Raw genomic sequence first — 16,022 nt, forward strand, 5'->3', positions numbered from 1 at the left:
TTTTGTGAATTGGGTGTTTCCTCAGCTACACTTCCCATCATGACCTAATCATACAGCATTCTCTTTAAGCTTATCTTCTATCCAAAGAGCAGTGTGTGTGCTTACCGAAGCAAATACACAAATGGACATTTTCCTTGTGTCTTTATAAAGGATGGTGGATTTGTTCACAGTGTAGGTTGGAGTCTTTACTGAATTCAACATTCCCTATACCCTTAGTGTTATCCAGAACTTTGATTTTCTGGCCAACGCGTCACCCTTTTCTCAGATTGCTGTACCACCCTTGTAATTTTCATGACCAGGAGTAGCCTATGACTTTTTCTTCAAGGTCATTATTCCCAATTAATTAAGATGTCTGCCTTCACAAATGTGATTTTCTGTATGCCAGGGGTGGAGAGGCAAAGCTTCCACGTGGGATGGAAGTTGAGGCAGTGGGTGGAGCTCAGCGAGGCTAGTCCTCTGCCTACTGTAACTCAGTCCCCACACCAACCAGGCCGCCTGCGCTGCTCCAATTTAAACCTTATTACATGATGAGTTACCGCATGCTACGGACCTTTGAGGTCACATAGGAAGAACTGAATGTACAGCTAATAATTCAGAGATTCTGACATGCCCCACTTTGGGGTGAGAGGTAGCAGTCAGGATGCACATGGCTGAAAATGCAGACAGCAACACACCCAGGTTAATCAAATATATATCATTAAGCCCAGTGAGCAACCTTATTGAATTTATCACTAACTATATTTCAACACAATCCATCTTAAATTCCCTCTTTCTAACATTTTGCCTTAGAAGAAAAACAGAACAAAACAGAAGGAGAGGGGGTGAGACTTTGCCAAGGGGTGTTTTCCTGGGGCACATAGCAGCTGAAACACAAGGCCTCATCTTAATTGAATTATAAACTGTGTAATTATTTAACCTGTACCAGCTGGTCTCAAGAAGCTACCAGATTCCTTAGAGAGCTTGTACTTGGCCAGGAACGTAAGGTACCTTATTAGTAACAAGAAAAACGCCTTCTGTACCTATGTTAACCCCAGACTCCAAAAAGCATAGAGCAAAAGGGGAAAAATGCCTTAAGTTCATTTTTGGTTTAAGAGGGAGTCCTCCCTCCTTCTGAGTATGTGAGTAGATTGACTAAAGGCACTGTAGTCTCTAAGGAATGGGCACCATAAACAGGATATTATTGCATCAGACAGGTAAGAGTAATTTCTCTAATTAGTCATTTGAGATTTCATTTTTCACTTGGAAGAGTTGGAAATTTAATTTGTTTGTGACAGGCGATTGGCAAGCTACCGTTGCCCTTTCCTCAGTTTTGCTGTCCTGACATCGTGGAGGAAGCACTGGGGGGGGGGGTCTCAATGTAGACACTTGGCTTCATTTATCAACATCAAGCTAACTAAAGTACCTTCTTATTGACAAATGTGTCCTAATTACACATTCCTCACTTGTAATGCTAGAATAATCCTAATGAGTTTCCCATGATCATTTTTCTTTCAGATTAAAGATTTGTTCTCAATCCCCCCAAATTTTGCAGCAGTCTAAGTAATTTATAATACATTCTCATTGCCGTAAGAACATCGTTCTCAAAGGTACAGAGCAAGATATTTTTAGGGAGCCATCTTTTAGGGCTTAATGTGTCATTCAAGACAGTTGTTTGATTAAAGAAATAGTTCATCCTATTTTGTTTTAAAACATGCTTCTCTAAAGAAAGATGGAATGGCATCAAACATAGTCCCCATAAATCATAGCTATTGATTTTACATTTGTTTTAGCTCATCTGATTTTATGCCCCCTCGTGTTGTAATTTGTTATCCTGAGAGCTGGTCCCTGAGTTGGTACTGGGTTGATGCTGGGAGGTGGTTTCTTTCAGTTCAGACTAATCTATAACATGAAACAGATTAGCTTGCAGACACAGAACCATGCTCCTCTTGCTTCTCATAACATTTCCCCCGGTATTTCCTGTGGAGCTCACAGATGCCACCCAGTGACATCTCTGGCAGGTGGTAACATGAGGGACCTTAGCGTAGCCCAGCCAGCACGGGCACGGGTAAGGTTCCTGGCAGCCCTGGGTGCTGCCGGAAGCTGGGGCCTTCTCCCCTCGGCTCTTCACACTCGGATTCCAAATGCAAATATTCTGGACACCTTCTGGAAACTCTTGAGCCAGAAAATTCTTCCATCTTCCACCAGTAGCAGAAGTAACGGGAGAGAGAATGTCTGCTTGGCCACACCTTGCGTGTGAAAGTGGCAGGCGGGGGGGGAATGTCACCCCTTTTAATGTGCATCTACTTCGATGCTTCTAGGTGGAGCTTGGGATGCAGCCAGTTCCCTAAGCAGCCCATTTCAGATAAAATTAGACAGACTTTCTGGATATATACGTGGTGTACTCAAGTATCGCTTCTTGTGTCTTGCTTTTTCTGGCCAATTTGAATGTGACACTCTTGTTTTAAAGTGTCGTTTTCTTCCCTTTGTCCTCTGGCTTCCCATTCAGTACTCAGTCACGTCGCTGAAGACCATCCCAGAACTGTGCCGAAGATGTGATTCGCAGAGCGAAGACAGATCAGGTACGTCTCTCTCCTCATCCCCTCCTGCCCCGGACTCTTGGAGAGTGGAGGACTCCAGGGAGCTGTTTCCCCCTCACACTCCTTGCTCCTGCCTTCTGTCTTTCTTTTACGGCCTCTCCCTTCCTCCCCCCTACACACACGCCCTCCGCAAACAGATGTCAGGTCATCCTCCAAAGGCTAACAGGACGGGGAGGCCCTAATGAGGACGCGGTTGTATACAGCTAGATGGAGGCCGTCATTTCGACAGCTCCAAACCACAGTATACGCAGCAATTTACTGAAAACCCGAGAAACCATTGGTGACAAAACATAATGATGCAGGCGCCAATGAAAAAATGTTGGATGCATTCACTACCCATATGGCCAGGACCAGCTTGGGGGATGGTACTTCGCCAGAGTCTGAAACCCTATCAGGGATGCGACATGATAGGATCTGCAAGAAGGCATACTGTAACAGTTAAGATTAAAGCAAAGCTTTGGAGTTTAATAGTGTAAACTAAACAGAGAATTATGGCATATAGATGAAAACCAGCTGTTTGACCTTTTCTCCTTACACACACCCCCACCCCTGGCAAAAAAAAAAAAAAAAAAAGGGACATTCAGCGTTGTTTTTCCCTCTGTAAATCAGATTAAGCCTCTCTCCTTTTCTCTCCGTGATGGGCAAAAATGAAAATGAAAAAGGATGTCGATGGGAGCGATATGATGGCATTAAACTATGAAAGGATGTGTATTATTTCTCGAAGTAATTACTGTAAGGCATCACCATCAATCGTGCCAAAGCTGGACCTCTTCTGATAGTAGCTTGAATCCTGAGAACCTTGGGCTATGGAAGGCACAAGATAATCCTCCGATTATGTGTATCGTGTTTCAAAATAAATAGATGACCCTTACCTGGACAGCTACTAGAATTCTAGGCTGTTCTCACTGAAAGGACTTGCACAAAGCTAATTTATTTGTCTCCTGGATTGCTCGCTTTCTTTTGACATTTTGCTTAGATGAGATGGGGCAAATAATCAGTCTTTCTAGGTTTGTTTATCTCTGTTTTTGTGAGTGAAAGTAATGCTTCAGTGTTTGGGGGTTGTTTCTGTTTTTTAAATTTCAAACACATTCAAGTTTCTGTCATGTTTAATGGAGGCTTTGGCCACGAGGCTCTAGGGATGTGCCTCCTGACAAGGCATCCCCAGGTTCCAAGTTGGATTGTTGACTGGGGGCAGTGACTTGGCTTCCAAGTTAGGGTTCAGTCAATTATCAGCTATACAGCCTAGAGCCTGAGACTGATCGTCTACAAAATAAAGAAGAAGCTTGTTCCGCCAATGTTACCAGGCACTGTTAGGATCAAAATTAGGTGATGTATCTGAAGTTATTTTGTAGATACAGGATTTTCTTCTTTAACTAGAGGTGGTGAGTAAAAGAGAAGAAATAATAGCAACCACTTGCAGCGTGCTCAGTGTGGGAGGTCCTGTTGTAAGCCCTTCACTCACGTTAACTCAGTTAATCCTAAAATCCCCGTGAGCTGAGTACTTACGATGTTTATGTTAGAGGTGGGCAAACTGAGGCACAGAGCAGAGAAGTTAAATATCTTTTTTTTTATTACAGGCATTATTTTAATAATTCTACTTCTTTAGCATATGACAAAACCACAATGTATCTAGAAAGACAAAATGTTTTATTTTAAAACATTGGAAAACCATTGAAAGACAAATGTCCATTATATAACCATGAACTTTAAATATCTGGAAACTGTAAATCTCCTAACATGTGGTAGGCACTTTCAAAGAGCTAAATATTGCAAGTTATTCTACTGTATGTCTTTTCTAATATCAACAATACTTGATATGATGAAAAATACCAAGAAGACTCAACTAATTATTCAAAGTCACCATCTTAGGGTTCAACTTAATTACATGGGTAAAAGTTTTGTCCAAGATGTTCCTGACACAGGAAGCTTCCGGGTGAATTTCAGAAATGTTAACAAAAGTCTCTTCCTTTTTTGCCTGTGAATGTTTGAGTATTGCTGTATTGTTGGTTAATATCCACTACAGATACTGGTTCTAGGCCAGCCCAAGGGTCTTCAAGCATTGAAGGCTTGAAATAATTTTCCAGCTCATTAGACATTCTTTTTTCTCTACCACGCCCTGATCCAAATGGTGTAGATGTCCTTGGAGAACCCTGGGGGTGGGTCTGCTGCTGCCCTGGGGAGTAGCCGAAATGCTGCTGGGACCCCGCGGGGGGACTTGGAGTAGGAGCCAGGGTAGCCGCCAGGGGACGGAGACCCGAATCGGCCCCCCGGGAAGCTGCCGCCGTGTGGCGGAGAGTGGCTGCTCCCGTAGGGCCTAGACCGGGGCCCGTACGGCGGCGTGTGATGCGGCCTCCCGTACGCGTCCCGAGGGGAGGGCGGCCGCGGTCCGCCTCCGCCCGGGGTACCCCGGAAGCTGCTCCCGCTACCCCAACCTCCTACACCCGCGCCGGGGTAGGGAGGAGTCGGGGGTCGAAAATTCTGTCGGTGCATATCAGGAGACGAAGACAAGGACCTCCCGAGAAGTTAAGTATCTTGCCTAGAGGCCCACGGCAGTTAAGTTGCAGAGCTGGGATTCACACTGCAACAAGTCTGTCTCTGGAGTGGGTTCTCTTATCCATTGCATACACTTCCCCTCAGATAGCTTGATTTCGAGGCATTCATTTAGTTTTATGGTATTAGCCTCTAAAAATTTAAAAATCAGCATTTTCCCTCATTGATTAAGTGGTGAATTTCTCTTCTCTGTTCAGTAGCTATATCTTGCTTACCAAGGTAAGTAAGTGAATTAAGCAAAGCTTTTTAAAAATAATTTTTCCTGGGGCCAGTTCATCTCATCTTCTCCAGGTCATGTTACTTCTCGCCACTTGCACAATAGGTGAATATTGGACTTTTCTTCTCTGGTTGAGAAGGAGGCAGTTTCAAGTTCAAAAGCCTTTAAACTTCACTCAGAGCAAAGACCCAGTGCTCAAGGTCATTGGCAATAATTAGACCTGACAAGAAATGGATGCCTGTGGGCAAGACTCAGGCCTCTTAATAGAATCACATGTACACCTCCAATGGAATCACATGGACACCTCATTTGGAGGCTGTCAAACCACTTTCTAATAGAGCCAGAGTGATCCTAGAAAAAGAACACATAGAAAAATCCATCTCTCTCTAGCGTCACTGTAGATTATCTGTGAGCTCCTTTAAAAGAAATTTCAACATAGTAACGATTTTCACAGCTAGTTTCTGAAAGAACTGAGCCATTCTTGATTCACTCCTAGGACATGCAGCTGTGGAAATACCCTTGGCACCCTCTGGTCTTCCGGTGTCAACCACCCAAGAGGGCTTGCAAATTTCCATCTTTATGGTAATCTTTTCAAACAGATGGAAACAGAAGGCACACTGGCCTCTGAGAAGAGTCTACAGCTTCTTTTGGATGGGGCACCCACTGGAAAAACTTTTCTCCAAACCTCCTGTCACTTAGAATATACTCCGCCTCTTTATCTTTCTCAAGTTTGTTAAGCAATTTCTATTTTGTGTAGGTTGTCAAATGCTACCACTCATCCTTGCATTAACAAGCCCTTGATCAGATGTTCTCAGGCCCATTTGTTCTTTTATTTATTCATTCAGCAGGTAACTGAATACTTCTCTGTCATAGGCACTCAGGACGTAGTAACTAATAAGACATAGACAAGGCCCCCGTTCTCGTGATATTTATGTTCTAGGGAGTGACGAAAAAATAAACCAGATCATTTCACCCAGTGATAAGAGGTAACTCGAAGCAATGTGATAGAGTAACTTGTAGGAGTTGGAGGAGGGCACTTGCAGGGGTCTGAGAGTGTTAGAAGGATCCAGCCAGTCGATAACCAGTGAAGATCATTGAAGGCAGAGGAACTAGCAAGTGCAAAGGCCCTGAGCCAGGAATGAGCTTAGCATGTATGAGGAAGAAGAAAAAGAAAACCAATCTGCAGCAGGGTGATCAAAATGAAGATATGAGGCCTGGGAGATGGTCAGGGTCAGACTCTGTAGGGCCCTATCGTCATGTATGCAGACATGGATTTTATGCTAAGTGCCATGAAAAGCACCGCCAGCGGGGTTTCAATTTTTCTAAAATCTCATTACTTGGAAAGAAGCTTCGGTGTGTAGAATCATAACTCTCAACAGAAGAAGGGACCCAAAAATCATCCAGTTGGAGAGAGAAAGAGAGAGCACGTGAGAGTGCAAATAATAAAGCAAATGGGTAAAATGCTAGAAATTGATGAATAAGGATAAAACTTATACAGGTGTTCTTTGTGCTGATTATATATTTTAACACTTTTATAAATTTATTTACATATGAAAAAATTATTTACAAATCAAAAGTTTTTTTAAAAGGCAAAAGAAGAAAACAGTAATAATCACTTATTCCAAAATCCATCAGATCTTCAAAGAGGATCCTAATTATCCTGCTTATACTTCACGGCTCCAGTGACAAAGAGTTCACAGTCTCATGAGGTGCGACCTATCCATAAAAGCTCATTTTTTCATTCAGTCAAAATCAGTGTCCCTCAAATTACCATCCCTCGCCCCTGGTTCTTCCTTTGGATCCATGGAGAAGGGCAACCCCTCCTGGACAAGGTGCCCCTACGTGTTTAAAGATGGCAGTCACTCTTGGTCTTGTCTTCTCCAGGTTGAAATTTCCCTCCATGGTTTTAAGTCTATCTTGCTCATCCTTCTTGCTCTCTCGTGGGTGACCGCAAATGACCAGCGTCCTCCTTAAAGTGGAGCCCTCAGAACTGAACCCAAGGTTGCTCCCCGCGTGGTCTGAGGAGAGCCTGGCAGCCCCACAGGTCAGCCTCCAGGACTCCCACCTAGCTGTCCTGCCTTCCCAAGTGAGCTCCAGAGACAACGCTTTCTGCCTGTTTCTCAAGTGTCCTGAGAGGAGCAGGAATATCAGAGGAGCCTGTTGGTGGCCTTGGAAGCCCCTCTGCGAGACATCCAGCCCAGAGCTCACCCCCCTTCATCCCTAGACTCTGGGCCATGCTATGGTGGGATCCGAGAAAGGCAAATGGCAGTGTGGTCAGAAGCCTGGGGCAGCGTCCCACTACCTTCCGCTAGCTGTCCCACACCCACGCGTGTGCCCTAGAAGTGCGCTTCCTTTAGCTGAAGGCTTTGACTCCTATTGAAATCTGCACTTTCCTCTGACAGGAGTAATATTTTAAACTGTCCTCTACCCATTGCACTGCACTATGACTGAGCTTCACATTTTTGTGAGAAAAGTTTTGAAAAGACCTGCGAGGGTATTGCAGAGACCACAAGAAGGCGGGAGAGGAAAGTGAAGAGCTAGAAATTGGACCCTTGAGAACAGACTTGGCCGTTCTTGCGATTTCCTCGTTATTTCTTAGGTGTTCTTCCGGTCCTCCGTAAACAGCTTCTTTGTCCTCAGGATGATTCTCTGAGGGAGGACTATGACTATGCCCAATTTATTGATGAGGAAACCAAGACGCCTAGAGGATAAATAACTTGCCCAGAGTCCTGGAGCTGGCAAATCTTTAAAACCAGCCGTGCTGACTCCAGAGCCCTATGAAGTTGAGTCAACTGAGTAACTGTCATCCAAGGAGCCGTGTGTGGCTACTAGTGTGAAGCAGGGATTAGCAGCAAGGAAGTTATGTGTAAAAAACTTGCACCTCTCCAAGGAAGTTATTTGTGAAACATTCTCAAGTATTCTCTGCTTAATCCCCACTGCTCGTGCAGGAGAAGGGGCCAGTGCAAGGCAGGGACTGTTAACTCTGCCCTCTGGTCTTCTCCAAATGAGGGCTAAAATACATCGACATATGGTATTCAAATCCAACATATTCAGTTTCATTGACTTCGAGTTTTCTTTAACTAATTGGGCACTCAAATACACATTCATTTCAATTCACAGTGCCTTAAGTGTCTTGTGATTCTTTGGAAATATGTATCTGCTAAGCTCATTGGATAATTTTCTCATGAAAGAAGGCAGATAAATATTAATGCAGCTCTGCCGCCAAAAACGAGATGCGCCAAGGAGAGAAAATTCAGTTATGTAACAGTAATAAATGGCCCCGGCATGTGTTTGAGAAGAAATTCTGAACGAATTTTAATACCTACATAATATGGACAATAATTTGCGTGACAGTGAGTAAAGGAGAGCCATTCTTTTCTGAACTTTATATCTGATATCTATCTGGTAAAAGGCATTTTGGTGGTAGATGTAAAAGCATTGCAGATTTGCTATTTTTTTAGCCCCTTGGAATGCAGATTTTGTGACAAACTCTGAACCTTTGAAAATATGTGGTTTCTCTAAGATGTTCAAGGATTTCAGCCAGCACCAAAAATAGTAAATTGACATGAAATTTATCCCCTTGACCCTTCTGTAACATAGCTGATGATGCTAAATATGTAAACCCTCTATTTTCAATTTTATTAAGGTTTAATGCTAAAAGCTTACAAGTGCAGGTTGGTGGGGCAGTTTAAATTTGAAAAGCCTGCTGATGACTCCATCTCATGTGATATATTGCAAAATGGACTCTGAAGAATAGGGAAACATGTTTTCTAAGATCGCAATTAAAAAAAACGAACACTTCAACCCAGGACAGCAAAGAATCGAACACCTATGACAAAAATCTCAGTTTATCTAACCACAGCAAAACCTCTAGATGAGAATGTGATCAAGAGAAACACTTATTTTTATTTCTCTTTAACAAAATCTTATCATTCATTATAAAAAAAATGAAAAGCAAAAATTACAGCTAATCCTGCCACCAAAACAAAATGTGACTCTATTTCTTTCTAGAATTTCTTTTCCCGAGGCCTAGTTTTTGTTTCGGTTACAATCATCACGCAGGGAACGTTTTATCTGCTGCTACAGAACATGCGTGGCCATCATGTGGAGTAAAGCCCAGAACTTACCTGTGAAAGCATACCCCTGCCCCCTCTGTCCAGAGGGAGAGACCATCTCTGCCTTTAATCCCTTAACACTTAGCTTATGTTTCTGAGAGAAAGGCTACAAGTCAGTATGGGGCAAGACAGGAGCAGGGGGACGATGGAAAAGTTAAAAGTAAAACACTGGTAGTGTTGCAAGTAACATAAGGGGCTCGAAGGAGCAGAGCATCAATACATGGCATGCTTGGCCCTTCCTCTCTTCATTTGCACATTTCTTGTCTTTCCTTAGCCAGAGCTACAAGCACCACAGCTCCCTGGTGTTCTAAAACTTTACTAGCATTGGAGAATTAAGAAAGAAATGAGACAATGTAAAGGGAGAGGAACCTTAGGGGAAGGGGACCCAGTCTCCTCTCCCCTGATTTAGTTTATTTTTATCGGACTCTGAGAAACATGTTTTGCTCCCTCAAAATTGATACAGAAATCTTGGTAGAAATGATTTCAAGGAAGTCTGCAGGAGGCAAGGATGAAAATTCGGAAGCAGGGAGATAAGCATCATTTAGGCAGGAAGGGAAAGACTTGAAGCTGAGGGACAAGGAAGAAGTGATACGGAAGCCAAGTGCCTTGTACCTTGCGTGGCCTCCAAAGTTCGTTCCTGTCATAAGGGAGAGTGGTTTCCCAGTCCTGTCTTCCCAATCCAAGGAAGAAGTGTGAGTGTGTGTTAAGAGCGTGGGGGTGGGGATACTAGTTTTGGAGCTTCATAGCATCTCTGTTAGCAACCCACTTCTGGCTGGAAACATCTCCTTTTTCTTTTGTCTCCCAAAATTAAATGCGTTCTATCTTCCCATTTAAAATGAGCCCTCTTTGGGGCATCTGGGTGGTTCAGTCGGTTAAGCATCTGCCTTTGGCTCAGGTCATGATCCCAGGGTCCTGAGATCGAGTCCCGCATCGGTCTCCCTGTTCAGCAGGGAGTCTGCTTCTCCCTCTGCCTGCCGTTCCCCCTGCTTTGTGCTCTCTCTCTCTTTGACAAATAAATAAATAAAATCTTCAAAAAAATGAGCCCTCTTTGCCCACATACCTCCTTTGCCCAGACTCTTCCCTTAAAAAAATAAAAGTCATAAAAGAAATTCAAGTCATAGAAATAATCCTAGAATCTCATAGTTGAAGGATCCTCAGAAAGAGTCAAGAGTCATCGCAGAAGTCCAGACCCTTTGGGGGCACCTCACAGAGTGGCCCAGGACCAAAGCCAGCACCATGGGCATCACCTGGGAACTTGTTGGAAAGGCAGACTCTCAGACCTTCCCTCCAGACACCCGGATCAGAATCTGCATTTTGTAACAAGCTCTCCACGTGATTGGTGCATATTCAAGTTTGAGGAGCACTGATTTAGGACACGCTGGTGTTCACCCAGTGTCCGTGATGAGTGTCACTCTGAGCTCAAAACCAAGCAGTAGTTCCCCAAGGGGGTCCTCAAGACATAGAGTGGGAAACTCCTGTGGGCTTTAGAGTGATCCTCTCCTGGTTCAGGAAGCTTCCTCGCATGCCCCCTCCCCCCAGTCTGCCTGCCGCATCAGGGAACCTTCTTAAGTTCTTCCAGTGTGCTCTGTTTTCCACGTGACATTTCCTTCTTCCACCTCCCACTTCACCTCCTCAGGGCCCCTTTACCTGCCTCCCAAAACCACCATGTTCCAATAGAAATAACAATGCAAGCCACTGACATGATTTGTTTTTTTTTCTAAGAACCACATTTTAAAACTATAAACCAATGAGATTAATTTAATGTCTTTAATTTAACCCAGTACGTCAAAACTGTTATTTCAACGTGGGCCACCAGCCACATTTTAGCTGCTCAATAGCCACAGGTGTCTAGTGGTTCCCATTTGGGACAGTTTGAGCCTACATTAGCGCCGCTGTCCCAACTTTATTATTTCCTAGCTCCCTATAGTTTCCTCCTCTTTAAATATCTGCGTCTCAAAAAACTATTAACAATATTATGTTAGTTTAATATCAGTTTTCTCTAATAGACTAAGTGCTATGTCTCTTGTTTATTATGGAATCCCCGGTGCCTGACGCCGGAGCCTTGTGTATATCTGAGGGATGGTTGAGCAAATGAAGGTGTGACGAGGCGAAAGAAAGCCTCCCTTCATTGGCTTTTGTATCATAACTGAGGTATGAGCCAGCTGTTCATGTGCTTCTTTTCATTTGGTGTGACACCTTGATCCTTCAGCTTTCCTCTTTTATCTGTACCATTGGTATCTTTCTCTCTGTGGGGTCATTACCCTCATCCAACAAACACTCTCTGATCATCTCCTGTCTTAAAAAGCAAGCAAACGGGGGGCACCTGGGTGACTCAGTCATTTAAGCATCAGACTCCTGATTTCGGCTCTGGTCATGATCTCAGGGTCGTAAGTTTGAACCCCACATAGGGCTCTACACTGAGTGTGAAGCCTGCTTAAGATTTTTCTCTCCCTCTCCCCCTAGCCCCCCCAACCTCCCACCCCTGCATGCGTGCTCACTCTCTCCGTCTCTTAAAAAAAAAAAAAAAACAGTACCCCCTCTGGTGACTCCCACCCTGGTTCTCTGTTCCTTCCTCTCCCCAGCACCTTCTACCCCCTTCCAAGTACAGCCAACCTGCTATAAAGAGTTAGGGGAACCCCCATCTCCAGCCTTCCCCCCTCCTTCACTTGAAGTATCTCCAAACATGACCTCCACCTCCCCAGGGAAGGCCATGACTTCCACGTTGTCACATCTGCTGACACGGATACTCTCCTCTCTCTTGGCCCCTATTTGAGACTATTGACCGCTCCTTTCTGGAAGCATTCCCCTCTCTTGGCTTTGTGATACCACCTATCTCCTGCTTTTTCTCCCAATACTCTGACGTCTCCTTATCTCCTTTGCAAGTCCTCCTTCTTTACTTGGACTTCAAACATCCAAGTGGGGCTTCTGTATTCAATAGGACCCTCTCTCCTCTCAGTCTCCAAGTCTCTCTGGGTTGGGAGCTCATCCACTGTCATGGCCTCGGACGTCACTTACTTGCTGCTTCTGCTTGCCTGGGCTTCCAAGCCACCTCCTTACGTGCCGGCCGCATGTCTATGTTGGCTGTCTCGTGGAATTCTAAGAGGAATCCTTGAATCCCATTCCCCGACTTGTTCCTCCTCAGACGCTCCCTCAGTCATGGGCATTCAGTTTACTGATACACCCACTCAGGGACTGCAGCCAGAATTCACCCTCTCCCTCATACTCCCCATCAGCCTATCACCAGGTCCTGAGTCATCTGTGCCCAAAGTATGTGCCCATCTGCCCCCTTCTCTCCATCTCCTTCCTCAGCTACCAGCTAGGACAGGCCACCTTTGTGTTTCATCCGGGTTAACAGCATGAACTAGTCCTCACCCATTTCTTCATCACTAACCCTTGCGCACCCTCTGTTTCCACAGAGTGGGAAGAAGGATGCATTGTAATTTGCCAAGTGGATCATTTCACTTCTCTGTGAAATCCCCCCAGGACACCCCATTTCTGTGAAAATTCTTCGTTGTGGCCAGAAAACGCCCAAATGAGTTTGGCCCCTGACAACCTTCCCCAACCTCATCTTTGGTAGCTTTCGCCCTTGTTCACTGTTCTCTAGCTGTAAGAGCTATAGAACCTGCCAGATTCTTTCCCGCTTTAGGCATTCGAAAATGTGCTCCCTTCTACCCAGATCACCACAAAATGATCTCATCTCTTGTACTTTCCCTCAGATTTTCACTTAGTTGGCTTCTCGTTACCCTGGTCTTAACTTAAATGTCACCTCCATGATGAGACTTCTCAGCTGCTGTCTCTTCTAGTACCTTTTGCATTCCCTTCAAAGCACTTTGCATTTTGTAATTTCTTATTCATCTGTATGCTTGCTTTACCATCTGGTTCTCTCATTAGGACAGGGATTATGTCTATTTCATTCACCTCTGCACCCCTAGAACCATGTGCACAGAACCATGTGCTAATATGTGTTGAATGAATGGACCCTATAAGAGTATTTTAGCATTCTGTCAATTTAACCCTCTGAACAAGCTTTATTATATTCCCGTATCTCTTGCTTACATACAAGATTGTCATGTTTCACCAGTTGAAAGAACTGGCAGCTGAAAGAACAAATTCTCGGTGATAAGATGACCCTAAATTTAAGCTAATGCCAGTAATGATAAAGTAGGGAAATTCTTCTACTCAACTGTTTCTAAGAAAAGTTGTTGTAGAAAACCATTTTCCTAACTTTGTTCCCATCCAGAAGCTTCTCAGTTAGTGGTTACCAAAACCAAGGCAGGGAGCAGGATTTGGGAGTTAGGTCCACATGAATCTGAAATGAGCTCAACCAGGTTCTACCACTGGTTTCTGGGATTCCATTACCTATATGCGACCCAAATAGAGAAAATATGGGGGCACCTGGGTGGCTCAGTCAGTTAAACGTCTGCCTTTGCTGCAGGTCGTGATCCCAGAGTCCTGGGATCGAGTCCAGCATTGGGCTCCTTGCTCAGAGGGGGAGCCTGCTTCTCCTTCTCCCTCTCCCCCCACTCATGCTTGCATGTTCTCACTCTCTCTCAAATAAATAAAATCTTTAAAAAAAGAAAATATGAATAAGGAATAATTGTAGTTTTGATAAGGCAGTTATGCCCTGTCATGGAAAGAAAGCTGGAGTCACGGAACCTCGGTGTTGGTGGAAGACTCAGCACGCTCTGCGATTTGCGACATAACACTTAAAATTCCCAGAGTTCTCGTTTATTTCAAGTGATACTATGGAAGAACTGCTCATCCATCCTGCAGAGTTGTTGCACAAACCCCTAAGGAAACCATACCCTTGGCCTTGTACTGAGAAACTTAGAAAGCCTTACACAAATATATGGTATTAGCAATTTTAAAATGTTATACACAAAGAATGAATCATGGAACACTACATCAAAAACTAATGATGTAATGTATGGTGACTAACATAATAAAAAAAATGTTAGATGGAGGAAATTTTAGGAACATTCCAATTCAAAAAATATTTTGAGAAATTCATAAAATATGCAGAAGTTTTGTGGGGTTTTTTTCCATTGTTTATAGTAGTGCTTGTGAAGTGTCTACCATACTGCACCAGGAGACAGAAGAAAGTACCTCTGCCATTCATTTATGCTGGGAAAAGCCTCTGTCTGCACTTTGCTTTCGTTCAGCTGTACCTGCTCTTTCTCTCAGAGGCCTCGTAACTAAAAACCATGGTCCAGGTGGGAGCTCTTGTGAACAGACCCCAGGAGGGCTGTCAAGAGAAGAGTAAGCTACAGGCCAACTCTAGGCCTTGCTCCCCTTTCTCCTCCCCTCCAGACCTTAAACTGTGTTCCTCTCAAAAATGAGACCACGTTTCACAGACTTACCACTTTACTTCTCATGGAAAATAGAATTCATTTCCCTTTTACCAGAAAACAGGAGGGAATACTCTTCTTATACCCTGAAGACATACCCATCTTCTCTTTCTTTTTCTTGGGTCTAAAGCTCTATTTCTAATGGAAATACCTAGCTCCATATTTAGAAATCAAATCCTCAGACATTGGGAGAGTCAGCAGTTGGAGATGGAGAATAGAGAAATGGGGAGTAGAGGGTAGAGAGGAAGGATTTTCCCACCCCCACACGTCCTCCACCTGCCTCTCCTTCTCTCCCTCACAGAAGAGCAGTAACTTGGTGTTCTTTGTCCTTGGCAGTTGATCAACACTGTAAAACATCGCCACCTTCAGTTAAAACTGGTGTTTGTCTGCACTTTGCAGAGAGCACACCGGGCCTCCTAACACTTTCCAGATACCACCCAGAGCAAGCTGTCCTCTGTTTCAGTGCTTCTCTGCTTGAGGAGCTTCTTCACTGTCCCTTGTCCTGTGTCTCTCTCTGCAATTCAGCATAGGGAGGGTGAGAATGAAAGGAAGGAGCCTGGAACAGGGTCCTGGAGTGAATACAAGACTTAATGCACTCAAGAGGTTTGGCTAATGGCAAAGTGAAGGTCAGCATACTTTTTGGATGACAGAATGACTCTGAAACCGTGGACTTTCTTCAGACCCACCAACTGCTCTTCTACATAAACTGTGCTTTCGAAGCTCAAAGGTTTAAAGTTGTCAAAATATTGAGTCTGATTTCATGGCAGAATGTGCCTCTTTGGTGAAGTATCTTTTCTGTCTAGTGCAGGAAGGGCTTGAGGATTTCTGGGAGTTTTCACAGAACGAAGAAATGGGTACAGATAGGGCACAAAGTTATATGAGCAAGTCTGGACAACAGTGGGTAGAGCTGGAAATAATGAAATGTGAATCTGACACTTCCAACAGCTGCCTGATACCAACAGCCACTTAAAGTCTGAACTTGAGAACCAAAGCAGTGAATCTTTCCCAATAGTATTTAATGTCTTAAGGTAAATAAATCATTGGTTGCTATTTTTATAATGAGAAAGTGCTCTGTTTTCCCCCTTCAGACTCACAATACTCTCAATAAAGGGTCTATGGCATCAATGAAAGAGATGAACAAGTAATTCCGTGGGAACATTCCAGAAACATGCATTCCTCACCCGGGTTCTTCCCAACATAATGGCCCTACACAATT

General features: G+C 44.0%; 1 protein-coding gene and 1 pseudogene across 2 annotated transcripts in view; one reads left to right on the top strand and one right to left on the bottom strand.

Annotated features, from left to right (window-relative positions):
* The window catches only part of SNCAIP (synuclein alpha interacting protein), a 74,816-nt gene that overhangs the window by 10,035 nt on the left and 48,759 nt on the right, over window positions 1-16,022 (top strand). For both annotated transcript variants that reach the window (XM_028103625.1, XM_028103626.1), the window contains one exon: window positions 2,486-2,558. In XM_028103625.1, coding sequence (XP_027959426.1) covers window positions 2,486-2,558 — 73 coding nt within the window. The remainder of the gene's footprint in view (window positions 1-2,485; window positions 2,559-16,022) is intronic.
* On the bottom strand, window positions 4,485-5,076 carry LOC114209541 (M-phase-specific PLK1-interacting protein pseudogene; annotated as a pseudogene).

Source organism: Eumetopias jubatus, unplaced genomic scaffold (genome assembly GCF_037043125.1).
Source record: "Eumetopias jubatus isolate StellerSeaLion01/CBP00866 unplaced genomic scaffold, mEumJub1_p1.0 scaffold_5, whole genome shotgun sequence".
Lineage (NCBI taxonomy): Eukaryota > Metazoa > Chordata > Mammalia > Carnivora > Otariidae > Eumetopias > Eumetopias jubatus.